The following is a 13,843-nucleotide window of genomic DNA, read 5'->3' on the forward strand; positions in this document are numbered from 1 at the left end:
TTAAAGATACAAAGAAACACAGAACTTTTTCTTAATTCCAAGTATGACATACTGTTTTCTCTGTCTCCAGTCGCATTTCAATTCTGTTTTGGCTTGAAACTTTTGATACCCTTTAAACTCCTCTTCACAGTACTTCAGGTATCTGACTTCTCTTTCAAAGTAGTTAAGTATGTTGGTATGCTGTAAACACAGTGACAAGCAAGGGTCGTTACATACTCAGAGACAGAGATGTCTTGCTCATGATCTGAATGCTATCAATATTTTATCTAAATTGGAAATATAAATATCTCTATTTATCCCAGCAGTTTGCAGCAAAACAATATAAAGATGTGACCAACTTCAGGCACAAAAAACCCATAAACTGCCATACTTTGGTACTACACTGTCCGTTTATTTTATCTGGGATTCTGTGTTTCAGTTTTTATTAGTCTCTTCAACAGCCTGGTATTTTTCAGTGAATACTTCAGTTACAGTGAACGTAATCTAAATATTAGTGACTGTTCCTTGGTTGGTAATTCTGCACCCTGAAGAGTTTAGTTCCAAACCACAGGTAATCTGTCAGAACCAATGTGTTTCCTCGTATCACTCAGCTCCTGCCTTGCTTTGGAGAAGTTATTTTTACTAAAATGAAGCTGCTGACGTGATGTTTTATTGCTACCTATTGCAGCTCTGTGCATGGCAAATCTTTATGGGATGTTTATAAACTATTTAAGTGCCTACATAAACATAAAACTGCAATAGCATGGGAAGATGGTTTTGTGATGTAAGAGTAACAGACAAGGCAGCAGGCAGGACTGCTAGACTGACACACTAGCTCAATCTTTGGCTGGGAGGTGGAGGGAAAGAAAAATTGAAAACTATGTAGAAAAAAAGAAATTAAAACTGCTTGCATTGTTCCCATGGCCTTTTGGTACACATAGTCCTTATTTCAAGAGCATGAATGAGTGGGAATGTTAGTAAGAGTTTTCAAAATGTGCTTTCACTGAACTGGAACCAGGTATGAAGATATGTAAATTGAATTGCCAAATTTAAAGGAAAAAAATTAACACAAATGTGGATGAGAAGGTTTAAAGAAAAATGAATTCAGTATATACACATTACTATGCACTCTGAAACATTGTTTTACTGCATGAAAGGTGTCATTTTATGGATGTGGCAAAAAATGCTGACCTCTTGTGTTTTCATGTTGCCAGATTGGAACAGTGGAATTCTGCCAACTGTCACTGAGATTTCCTTTACTTGACTCTTATCTAAGCTCTGTACAAAGCCAGATTGGCTACAGGTGATCTTTGGAGAATATGTCTATACTGATCTCGAATGAACTGCCATTATTTGAAGGTATTTTTGTCTAGGCAGACTTGTTTCTGTGTTGGAGTTTTCTGGATAAAGTGTCAAAGATTTAATAAAAATTCTTACTAACCTCATTACTTGAAGGGTGACATAGTGTTTGACAGATTTCCAAAATATGCAGAACTCCAAGATTGTCAGAAACAGCCAAAAAATGCTGCTCTGCTAAAAGATATTTGACAAAAAAAAATATAAACAATCCAAATTCCAACAACAATGTGAACCTCCACCCAAAGACAAGCTACAGAGGGTTCCTTTTTTTTTTTTTGACTTTTTAGTTTATTGTTCACTGCAGCAAAAAAGAAGCAACCTTATTGCTCTGTTATTTTATTAATCCCTTTAAAGTTTTTCTTTTATCAGACTTTTTTTAATGAAATATTTTCAGTTGCTTTTATGCCATGGTAGAAGACTTAGAACTGATGATCCATTTTTGTATGTACAGTGTTAAATTTGTGGAAGTATGTACTTATATAAGATCATTTGTAATAAGATTTGTGTGCCTCAGAGTCATGGCCCATTTTGTGAACAGGGCAGCACAATAAAGTGCAATCACCATCCACATACCTGAGGCACTGGAGGGGCTGATGAAAGTGATGATTGATTTGGAGATGTTCTGGAAATAAGACGGCTCATGAGTTTTCTTCAGTAAATCCCAAATATCTATATTTCCATTGTCTCTGCCAATGAAGAAAACTCCTGGTCTTGTTAAGGACCATTGTCCTGCTGTGTACCTTCCTGCAGAGCAGCTTGACTGAAGGATTGGTCCATTCTTAATTTTTTTTGAAAACAAATAAAAGATAGACTTAACAATCAAACAGTACTATCAATTCACTACTTCAAATCTCCTGTCTTTGGAAAATGCTCAAAATTTAAATGGTCCCATAACAAAAATTATATCAATGGCAAAATTCGTACCACCTGCTACAGGTTAAAAGGATTGTGGGGAAATAAAACCTGGTGTCTCACTTCCAGTCCCTTCAGGTAATCTGTCTGCTGTTAAAACCTGTGGTCTGGAGATTTTGTCAGGTGCAGCTAACCTGGATTCCTGCATGAGACAAGCTTAAAAAAACCCCCATGTTTCTTTGTCTTCACATGATGAAAAAAACCTTGTCCTAAAATACAAGTTCTTCAGATTTGTTCAGCATGCATTTCCCTAGCAGGAGAAATGAATAGTTGGGAAGCTATGTTTTTAACAAGGTTGGAATTTAAGAAGGTCACTTTACTTGTTCTGTAAAAAGCAAGTTTTCTAAGCTTTATCTAAAATAGTTTTCTGATATGAAGAAGATGAAGCTTCTTTTATCTGTTTTGTTTCTAGGATATGAAGCTTCATGACTTACACATATCTGAAAATACATTCTCTGAGCCTGTTATAGTCCTGTCTTGTATACCTATCACAAATGCTACAGCCGTCTTAAAGTAACTTACTGTAACTCCTTCTTTCCAAATGGCAAACTTCTGGCCTCCAATGCTTAGAAAGATGTCTTTAAAAAATGGAGATTTCTGGAGAGTGTTGATAGTTTTGGTGTGGAGGGCATATTTCTGGGAGTGCTTCTGACCTAATGGATGAAAAAGGTAGTTGCTTACTAGTGCCTTAGGGATCAAGAAACAAGAATGCAGGACCTACCACAGGCCTGGAAGATATCAGATATTTTTTGCTCACAAGGTACAGGAATTTGATTTGCCACAAATCTAGTTACTTCATGATTTGTGCCAATATCTCTGTGCTATTTTGTCATGCCATCCAAAGTGCTTGCCCTTTTGAAGGTATACTGTTAAATCCAGGTCTTATCAGTGAGAGAGGCTATTAGAGCGATGAGCAAGAACCTTAAAAAGACAGAGTATAGACTCTGGATATAAAATAAACAAATATTTTAAAGTTACTGATATATTAAGATTTAAACATGTATTGAGAAACTTGAACTTACTAACTGGTTTTGCTGAATTAATATCAGTTTTCATTTTCCAGTCATAATAAACAATTTCTCCATCCTGTAATGCAAAAAAAATCAAGCAAATGCTAATGTTAGAGCTTGGTGGCTTATTTCAAAGTGACTTATTTTTAAGCTGGGACTTTTCTTAATTATAACCGTTGATGCAAAGATTTTTTTTTGCCTTTTATATACCTTTTATATAACTTTTATGTATCCTCAGTATTCTTAGCATGCATACTTGTAATTCCTCCAGTTTGATAGCTTAGCATAGTCCTAGTATTCTGTTAGGCCAGGAGACCAAACATCCTAAAGGCCTTGTAGTTGGAGGCTGGAAAACGCTGTGCTGTCTTGGGAAACCAAGGTCCTCTCTAGAACATATCCTGTAAGCCAGAGATTTGTCCCATCCAGGGGGGAATTTGTTCATGCTGAACAAATTCCTCAGATGGGGGACTATCGCACCATCCATCCAGGCCTCCCATTAGGGCATCCTTGTTAGATATGCTCATTTGTAAGTTCTATAAATTGTATAGGCAATCTGTTGTGTGTGCTTTGCGGCACATCCCACCTTGGTGAACTGGTGCACCATAAGGATCCTTATTAAAATAACCAAGGAAAAAACCCTAATCCTTTAACTGTGTCTGGTCCTCAATTTTTAAGGCCGGGGAAAGGCATCACCATCATTAAATGTAATCTGAGTAAATGAAAACCTGAATTTGCAGCCAATGACTGAAAACACAGTAAACTTTTGTGTCACTGTTTTTCAGTTATGTATTGCCAAAACAGCTTTACTTGCCATGATGTATGTAGGCAGTCCTTCCTGCAGAATTAGGTGCTTGGTTTTGATAGTTCATGCTTTGTTCCAGTATTTGGGGAAAAGGTGACTGGAAGCAAAAAGGTTGCTAGAAGCCTAATTTTCATTTCCATATGAACTCAGAACTGGGAAAGACCCATGAATTTTAGTAGCATAAGGTAGGTATGTAGCAGGCTATGAATAGTTGAGATTTCCTAAAGTGAAATTAAGTTGGGGGGCAAACTGTAGAATAAATGTTTTCACATGACATGTGAGAAGACACTAGAAGAAATTACTAATCTTATATGTTCTGGAATAAGGGAGTACTCTTTGGTTAATAATAGGTGGCTAAGCTCAACATATTTTGGAAATGTCTTCTAATTCTCCTCTTGAAGTAAGGGTTCATAGTCTATCGAATATGGGAGGTTTATTATTTTTTAAGCATGTAGTTTAAAGTATTAAAGTGGAATTAAAAGGTTACATGTTCCGAGAGATCTTTTTACTTACACCTGAAGAAAACATGCAAGTCCATACATTTGTGAAAACTCTGTTATTAGCTGTTCAGTCTTTCAGATATCTTGGGTTAACATTTTAATTGGTGCTTTAATTGGTACTTACTTCATTTCCAACAAAAAAGTCTGTGGATATATTCTGTAGCACTGCCAGATTTTTGCTTGAAGCAGCACTCATCTCTGTATATGGCTTCTCTTTGATGGGTGCTCTTAGTGCTCTCAGAGATTTTGCCTTCCCTGGGAGACAACAGTTACATCTTCTTGTTACACACTGGAATTTATTAGACCAAGCAAGTCCTTTGTCTTGTAAATGTAGTTTGTGGATAAGGAGAATTTGAAGAAGAGATACGAAGAAAGACTGCCAAGTAAAGCAGTAGCTCTGTAGGTTTCCTGTTTCCTGGTGGAGTCTCCCCATTGCTGCAGCCCTGAAGTCAGTGTTTCTTATATCCAGACAATACTTAGGGTAGCACCACCCTGTTCTTTTCCAGTTTTACACAACACCAGCGTCTCCTCGGGAGCTGCCCTTACATGTCACCCATAGCTGCTGCAACCAGGAGCTAACATCTCTGCTCCAGGGAATGGATTATGTTTCTAAAAATAGCTTTCTGTAACAGCTGAAAAGGACATATTGTTTCAGGGATAAAGAGATTGGGTGTGGGATTTGCATGGGCTTTTAAGTGAAACTGGATAGAGTCACTGTGTATATGGAATTGCTCAGTTTGGATTTTTACATGTACATCTCTTCGTGGTCATTACATGTTGGTCACACATGGAATACCTCTATACTTAAGAATTCTTTTTCTCCAGATGTGTTTAACTATACAGTATGTTGTTGCTCAGCTTTTATTATGTATATACTGAAATACAAGCTTATTAAAAACATTTTCCCCTGTAAGGTGTAATAAAAATATTACCTGGAGGTTTGTAACGATACTCCAGTTCCCTTAAACTCATTCTGATGGGACCATACTCTGTGTTGTTATCCCTTTCACGCAGATTTATCTGTTCAGAAAGAAGTGCATTTGCTAAACCATTTTGTCAGATCCTTGAGGTACAAGTCTAAATTACTTTCTGCTGTAATGCTACAGATCTTTGCAGTGTTTGTAATACTCCACAAACAGCATCTGCTGCCTCACATACAAGCATGGAGAAAATGCTCTCTGTGTTACCTTTTTCCTGTAAGAATTTTGCTTTCTTTCTAGCAAAAAAACCCAGTAATCATGCTTGTTCAAAAACATTTCCAACTGCAGGTATTCTGAGGACAGGTCAGCATGTCTAAAATTATTAACTTCTTTTTCTTACCTAACATTGCTTCCAGCCTCAGTTTTTTCACAAACTGCTATGACTGTTTTCATGAGACTGAATGTTTGTTTGCTAGTAATTATGATTCTGCTGACCATGACCATGTTCCACTATTTGGGATCCACTGAGATAGACAGCACAGCATCTGAAAAGGTTGACAGGAGCTTACACTATTTACACAGCTACTTTTGCACCTACTGCAGCTCTTTAGAAGCAGTCATGCTGTTTCTTATTAATTAGCTTTTCAAAATGCATTTTATTGAAGTTTCAAAGGAATGTCGAAGTATTTAACTTCAGAATCAGAAAAAAAAATCACAAGGAAGTCACAATTTGCTGGGAAAATAGTTGTGAAGCAAAATATTACGTTCCTATGGAGTTCTGGCCATGTCTACAGTTTGGCTCAATCCCCATGTTCTGTATTTGTGGACACTACCTTTATGAGAGGTTTCCAGGAGAGATCTAAATCCTCATCAGAGTATGGAGCATCATGGGGTATGTGAGATTTTTTCTCCTCCTTTATTTTCTCAGATAAAAATTTTTCACGTTGTTCGATGGATGGAATATCCCAAAACAATATTGAGCTGCAAAATAATTGCATAACATATATTGTATAGTGTTTTGGTTTGCAGCTACATGCAATTTTCCTTGCATTTTAAAGTTTGAGGTTTTTTTAATCTTTTATCTTCAAGCTTTATATAACAGTAGAGACTGAAAATCAGATAAAGGCTAATAAGGATAATAATTACTTCTTCTTTTGTAAATGATGAAATATATTTCTTTATTCACCCTTTCATCAGTTAATTATACCAAAGCAGCTAGATAGTATTCATACAGTTTGCTTATGGACAGTTATTGGGTGAACTTACTGGCACTGCCTGGGTGAAATTCCTGAAGGCTGTAGCAGGTAATTTAGTAACTCAAATTGAAAATCAGTCCCAATTTTTGTGTGTACCAATTAATTTGCTGACATTCAAGGCAAATGGTTCAGCTCGTATCTGTCATCTCATTGGAATCTTCAGCCCTCTGATCATTCATTTTGTTCTACTCTGGACATTTACCCAAAGGTTTAATGCAGTTAATGAAACTTTCCTCATTGCTGATACCTCTCCCTTTTCTAATAGGAGTTGCTCAGGGACCTGTGCTCTTCAAGTATGACATTACAGTGACTTCGCTGTTCTTAACTTCAGATAAATACTTTCAGTTTGGAACCCTCGTGGCTGAGGAGTTAAAATAATTTCTTCTACGTGTATTACTTGCATTACACTACAAATTTATTAAGAACTGTATTTGCAATCTAACTTCTCATTTAATTTTTCAAAGTCTTCTGTTACTTGATTAGGAAATATAACTTTGCACCATTATAAAATTTTGCTCTCTCTGACCCTCCCTTTGATGTAACTAACAAATACATCACAGTACCCAGCCATGCAGCCTTGAAACTTAAGGTATCACAGAACCTTCTGATATCACAAAAGCTTAACATTTATTTCCACTTTTTGCATTCTGCCCCCTTGCTAGTCTTTCACACAGAATAATAACTATCATGACTTTTTGGTCCACAAAAGAGGAGATTCACAAAGTGTAATTCTGCCAGCTAAGTCTCAAAATTTATATAGAGTTTACAATATTTATGTAGAAATAGGCCTGAGAATCAATCTTTTTAACATCTTTTTGAGCATGTCACACAAACAAATATAAGTGTGGGGATGCGGCTTTCCAGGGTAACGCATGTGTGATAAACACTCTTCTGAATGGGGTATCCACAGAATATAAACATATATCTGCAAGAGTTTTCAGTTAATAAACTCTTAATGCCATTACTGTAGAGGGTGTAACTGGGCAAGAATGCAAAGTGCTTGTCTTCTGCATATGGAATTTCAGCCACTCAGGATATGCTGATAGGATTCCAGAAATGTGCTAGTGAAATCATGGAATATGCCTCATAAAGTTTTTCAAAGGAAACTGGAAGATGTTTTGTAGAGTATATATTGTATATACCAATCAGGGGAGCAGGTTACAAGCTGCAGATTATTTTCATCTCTGATTTCAGAAGCACCACCCTTTTGGCTGTCCTGAAAATAACAATAATAATTATTATGGGGAAGAAGATGATGAAAGACAAAAGTCACACTCTGATAAGTAAGTACTTCAACACATAAAACAGGCTACTAGAAATTAAGTCACTGTTTCTGCTTGGGTAAGGTTTGAATATGAGGACTTATTAATTTGCAGTTACAAAATCAAGCTATTTTACAAATGTGCTTCATGTGAACTGATACCACCTTTGCCTGCTACATACCTAAAATTCTAAATTAGAATTTTAATTCTAAATTAAATTAGAAAATTAGAATTTAAATTCTAAATTAGAATAATCCTGCTAATTTAGCAGGATAAATACTTACTGGTACCACTGCAAGTCAGGCCCTCTTTAATTTGCCATATTTGTAACTTTTTTTATGCAGCTTAACCAAAGAGCCAGTAATTGAGAAATTTATTTTCAACAGTTAAGTACAGTGAGAGTGATGTGTCTTTCCCAAATTTACACCATGGGTCATCTATTTTAAATTATCACTTGGCTAGACCTCACTGTGGGATTGTAGTGGTGCCTTCAAATGTTAATTATTAATAGTTTAATTTGTGTATGTGGGCTTGTGCAGGTTTTATATTATTTATCATTTACCTAGTAGTTATTGGTTTATAACGAATTAATTTTAATTAGGAAAATAAAGGAAAGGTGTCAGAGGTAACAAGAAATTATAGGCTAATCAAATCTAACTTCCAGTACATAAAAAATTAACATATTTCAGCAAAAACTGTACTTATCAATTATGTGGCAAAATTTCAGAGTTTGTTTGTTTTTCTTTGTTGTTTTTTTTGTTGTTGGGGGTTGGTTTGTTTGTTTTTTGTTTAAGCCAAATCAGGCCTACTCTATTTTTCCTTCATTAGTTTGTCTACCTGGAATCACAATGGTAGTAATGCAGCCAGGCAAAGCTGAATTAGGTTTTTGAATGTAACATTGACTAATTTTTCTTTATTATGTAATTATAAAACTGCTGATTTTAGGAATTGTGCCATAAAAACTGCTGTGTCGTGCAAAGGCTGACATATTCCATGTTTATATAACAAAAAGTATGTCCCAGTACATGTTGCTAAGTACTGGCAAAATGTCTCCTTTGTCAGTGTTATTTATTAAGCAAGAGTTTTCTGTATTTGTTATCCCAGATGAACACAAAAACAGCCTTCTGAGCCTAAGCTTTGGCTAAAAAAACCCCACCCAAACAACAAAAACCACAACAATGTTCTGCTATCCAATCCCTTTCTTCATGCTTTACATCTGGTACCAGTTAGTATCCATGACTATTACTCTATAAAATAAAAATGAACAGTGGTATCAGCTGACATTTTATGATATGTGTGTGCCCCTTTTCTCACTTTTCTGGAAATGCCACTAAGGACTGTAGTGTCTGTGAAGTCTTAAATATTTTTATCAAAAATTTATTGATATATAATTTCCATAAACCTTTTAAAGATTTTCAGTTTTCTTCTTCTTGGACAGTTTTTCCACTGTCGTTACTTTGCATTTGACTACATTTGCATTTCAAATTAATTTAGCACCATTTACAATAGTTTGATAGTAAATCAGCACCCAGTGTTCCTGTTGGATCCTTTCAGTACATAGACCATAAGTACTTTGGAGCTCTAAAACCGTAATGGATAAAGTAAGTTTTGAGTGCAGTTTTTGAGGTAGCATCTAGATAAATTAAGGTGACTACAATAACACCACTCTTGGGTATCCAGATATTTAGATAATTAAGTTATTTCTTGGAATTCTTAGTGACAGTCTAGATTGCTCATAGTAGAAATTCAATACATTTTAAGTATGGCAGGTTTACTATAATTTTGAATTATAATTTTCTGTAAAGTTAAGGAAATTTTTTGCAGTATGAACAGATTAATATCAGACTGAGAGCACAGCACAGTTGTAAAGCACAATGAACAGGACAAGAGGCAGCAGATTATTAGTATCTACTAAATGCAGTGAGAAATAATGAATACAAGTAATTAACTGGTATTTTCTCTTGAGTTTGCATTAGGATTTCTGAGGTAGTAGATTAGAAAAGCAGTGAAAAGAAGTGGATTTTTAAGCTCACCTCAAAGTTACATGGTAGCCAATGTACATCTGTTGCTGGCTTTGTATGACTATATGGTATGGAAGAGGCTGCACAGTGTCTCACTAGAGATGGCTCTGTGCTACTCTGCTGGACATGCCTAGGTGACAGCTAGAAATGTTTTAAGAAAAGATATCTAATTGTATTTTCAAAACAAAATAGTAAATCTATCAAAGAATAAAGGTTACTTTGCATTCTCTTAACACTTTTTCACGTATTTCAGATCAGTTCATAAAACTTTCTAGGGGTCTAATACCTTCCATTTGGGAAAAAAAAAATAAAAAAAGAAAGCATCAAAACAGGCCTTTGGATATTAAGCTCTAAAAAGAATTCCACATGCCTCCACAGACATGCAGGCATCATTAATGTCTCCTCTCCTCTTAGGTCTTTCTTCTGCTTATCCTCTGTCCTTTTCACTGAAATAGTCTTCTCATCTTCCAAGCTGCCTTTTCGCTGTTCATGAACATCTCGAATACTTTCAGTATTGCATTCAGTAACAAACAGTATCTGTATTTGATAGGCTTTTTAAGGTAGGAGTGGAGGGTATATTGCTGCCCATTAAAGAACAGACTCACTGGAACATAAGTTGCACAAAATGAGTAAATCTAATAATCTGTACTAATCAGGTAGATGATTGGTAGACAATCAGGTACCATGATAATTGTGATAATGTTCTGATTTCATGAACTCATCAGGTTTCTTATCCTTTCTAGTGTTTCATTGCCAAGATTATCTACTCCTCTCTTCTGAGTCAAGATACCTTCACCCGTTTCTCCCCCACAGACATACAGATACACTGCAATATACTCACAACAGAAGCATTTACCATATTAACAGCTGTTATTTTTTCATAAAATTGTAGAATGTTAAGGAGTTGGGGTGGACATTAAAGATCATCTAGTCCTGGCCCCTTAGCCATGAACAGGGACACCTCCCAATAGACTAGGTTGCTCAAGGCCTTATCCAACCTGGTTTTGAACACTGTCAGGGTTGGGGTGTGCATAGCCTCCCTGGGAAACCTGTGCTAGTGTCTCACCACCCTCACAAAGTAAACAATTTCTTCCTAATACCTAACCTACATTTCCCCTCTTTTAATTTTTACCCATTACTCATTGTCCTGTCCATACAGTTGCAAACCAATAGTCCTTCTCTGGCTTCCCTCTAGATTCCCTTCAGGTACTGGAAGGTTGCTCTGAGGCCTTCATGAAACCTTCTCTTTCCCAGGCTGAACAGCCCCAACTTTCTCAGCCTGTCATTGTAGAGGAGGTGCTGCAGTGCTCTTATCAACTTTGTGGCCCTTCTCTGGACTTGCTCCAACAGTTCAATGACCTTCCTGTGCTGGGGGCACCAGAGCTGGAGGCAGTGCTCTGGGTGGGATCTAGCCAGGGCAGAGGGGAAGAATCCCCACCCTTGCCTTTCTGGCCACACTGCTTTGGATGCAGCCCAGGATTCAGCTGGTGTTCTGTGCTGCCACTGCTCACAGTGGGAAACCCCTGTACACCACTATCCAACCATCAGCCCCAGAATTACCTCAGTCACCCTTGCTGCTGCTACTCTTGGCTCATCCTCTGAGGATTCAATAATTTCATCAGCAACAGGCTTTGCACTTTGCAGCTTTCCTTCATGTTTAGAAATATCCCACAGTACAACCTACATACAACATACAATGAGAAATAAGTACATTACAAATTGTACTTGTGTATGTGTATAAATGCACAGTGCATTAATACTCTCTACACTAGATTTTATGAAGTCTTTAAAGTATTTTCTCTTCAGTCTGATGCAATCAGAAGAAAGGTTACATTTGTCTCTAAAAAAAGTCTTTACAACTTGACCTATTTATCAGTAGTACAAAGAAGCATCGTGCGGTAATGGCTCAGCTATGGACTAACCAGACATAGCTTCAGCCCAGGAAAAGAGAGCTTTAAGACTATGACATCTGTCTTCTGTCTCTATGTGTTACTATGGATGTTGAGTACATCTCTTCACCCTTATCATTATACTGGAAGAAAATACAGAAATATGCAATTTTATTTTTAAAGAGCAGCAAACCTGTCCATCGACACAGCCACCAGCAATGATGTTTGGATTACTTGGACTGAACTGAAAGCAGTAAATGTCTTCAGGAGCCTTCAACACCAGCTAGAGAGAAGAAAAACAAGATAGTTGAGAAATACAGTCACACCATTTTTTTGTTCTCATGTTATTTAAATACTTGGCATATTTAAAACTCTTGATTAAATACCTGGAGGCAGATAGGGTCAAAAAAACTCAAGATAAGTATAACTGACTGGTGTGGCAATGATTTATTAGAGAGGTTAACTTGCTCTTCATATGAAGGCTGCTCTCTTGCTGACAGTGCTATAATCCCTAATCAAAAGAGAAAATAAATTTTCTCAAAAGAGACAATTCAAGTTTCAACACATTGATAATTATTCTAAATTACTTATACCTTCTCAATACAGTGAGAAAAACTCACAAAGCAGGAAAGAAACCCTAAACAAACCAACCATGTTTCTTTCTTTTCAGATCAGCTTTGAGGACACTACTTTTGTTACTTAACATTAAGTTTTTTTAAAGTGAGTTATAGAGCCTATGCATCAGGATAAAACTCCTCTTTTTTTTGCTCGTGCTCCTCAGTGGTGCAATACTGCACCTGAAATGATGTGACAGTCATATAGTCCTGACCACCCATCATGAAGACAAATCTTTGTAACCCAATTCATTTTCTTGCCCAGGCTGCAGTATTGGCTGGTACTATGCTGGGAGCAGGGGCATTTATATAGAACTTAATTGTGCCATTAGTTCTGGCCGTGCAGAGCAATAACCCACAGCAGCGAGCAGGAGCTGACGTTTTGTATGTCCTGTGATGCTCCCTGGCACTCGGCAGAGCCATGTCCTGTTGTGACTGTGGCATTCCAGTACTAGGTACTGTGAGAGCCAGGCATAGGCACAAGCACAATGGTATGCAGGGCCATCTGAAGAGTCTGGCACAACAACCCTGCTTCAATGAGCCTCATGGAGGGAAATTTCTCTTGCCTATGACTTCCACTTATACAATAGGGTAAAGGACTTTGCGTGACCCATATAAATTCTACAAAAATTTTGTCTGTCTCATTTTTCATTTTGCCTCAAACTGGCAATTCAAACAGGGATACTAAATCAGTTTTGATTTCTTTTTAAATTTGAAAGCTGATGATTTTATGAAGGATGCATATTTTATAGCTGTCATATAATACCCATCATTAAAAACTCAAATCAGTACTGTAAGTGCATTACCATAAATGGTTGGATGCCAGCGAATGCAGCTAATGGTTCTATTCTTGAGATACTGCACATCTGTAAATGATTGGTATGCTTTAAGATAAACATCTGGCTTGCCTTCTTCTTGGTCTTCTGCTAGGGCCTTCCAGTCATCAAAAAAAACATTCATAATTTCATTTTGCTGCAATGCAATTTCTACTCTGTTTTGTGAAAAGAACAATTAACACTTTAATAATCCAGATGTGTCTACTCAGTAGCAGAATTACAAATATTTCTGTAAAGAGGTAGCTTCTGTTTTTCACAAAATTATGATCACATTATTTAAAAAATCAAGTATTAAGTTCTCAGTGAAGTATCACTGCAAGGAAACATTCTTCTGTTTAAACAGAAGTAACTACTGTACCAAGAATTTAACTCAAGTTCTTTGTGGACCAAGTACAGTGCAATTGTCCAATTATTTGTGCAAAAAATGTCATTAAGTAAGACTTGTCCCACTTAATGGGACATGGATAAGGGCACAATCATAGG

The 13,843-nt window shown here is 36.6% G+C and overlaps 1 protein-coding gene across 1 annotated transcript in view; it reads right to left on the minus strand.

The window, feature by feature from the left end:
• DNAI3 (dynein axonemal intermediate chain 3) overlaps positions 1–13,843 on the minus strand; it is a 27,725-nt gene continuing 13,882 nt past the window's right edge. Inside the window, exons 10-23 of the mRNA XM_088060083.1 lie at positions 13,331–13,515; positions 12,297–12,421; positions 12,104–12,193; positions 11,582–11,701; positions 10,034–10,162; positions 7,881–7,954; positions 6,316–6,463; positions 5,495–5,582; positions 4,687–4,817; positions 3,273–3,336; positions 2,773–2,903; positions 1,912–2,116; positions 1,421–1,512; positions 1–180 (exon numbers count right to left, since the gene is read on the minus strand). Of these exons, the coding sequence (XP_087916209.1) occupies positions 1–180; positions 1,421–1,512; positions 1,912–2,116; positions 2,773–2,903; positions 3,273–3,336; positions 4,687–4,817; positions 5,495–5,582; positions 6,316–6,463; positions 7,881–7,954; positions 10,034–10,162; positions 11,582–11,701; positions 12,104–12,193; positions 12,297–12,421; positions 13,331–13,515 (1,762 nt within the window). The remainder of the gene's footprint in view (positions 181–1,420; positions 1,513–1,911; positions 2,117–2,772; positions 2,904–3,272; positions 3,337–4,686; positions 4,818–5,494; positions 5,583–6,315; positions 6,464–7,880; positions 7,955–10,033; positions 10,163–11,581; positions 11,702–12,103; positions 12,194–12,296; positions 12,422–13,330; positions 13,516–13,843) is intronic.

This window comes from Pseudopodoces humilis, chromosome 10 (genome assembly GCF_049639895.1).
Source record: "Pseudopodoces humilis isolate 2021_Gansu_Grassland_sample_001 chromosome 10, ASM4963989v1, whole genome shotgun sequence".
NCBI classification, from domain to species: Eukaryota; Metazoa; Chordata; class Aves; order Passeriformes; family Paridae; genus Pseudopodoces; species Pseudopodoces humilis.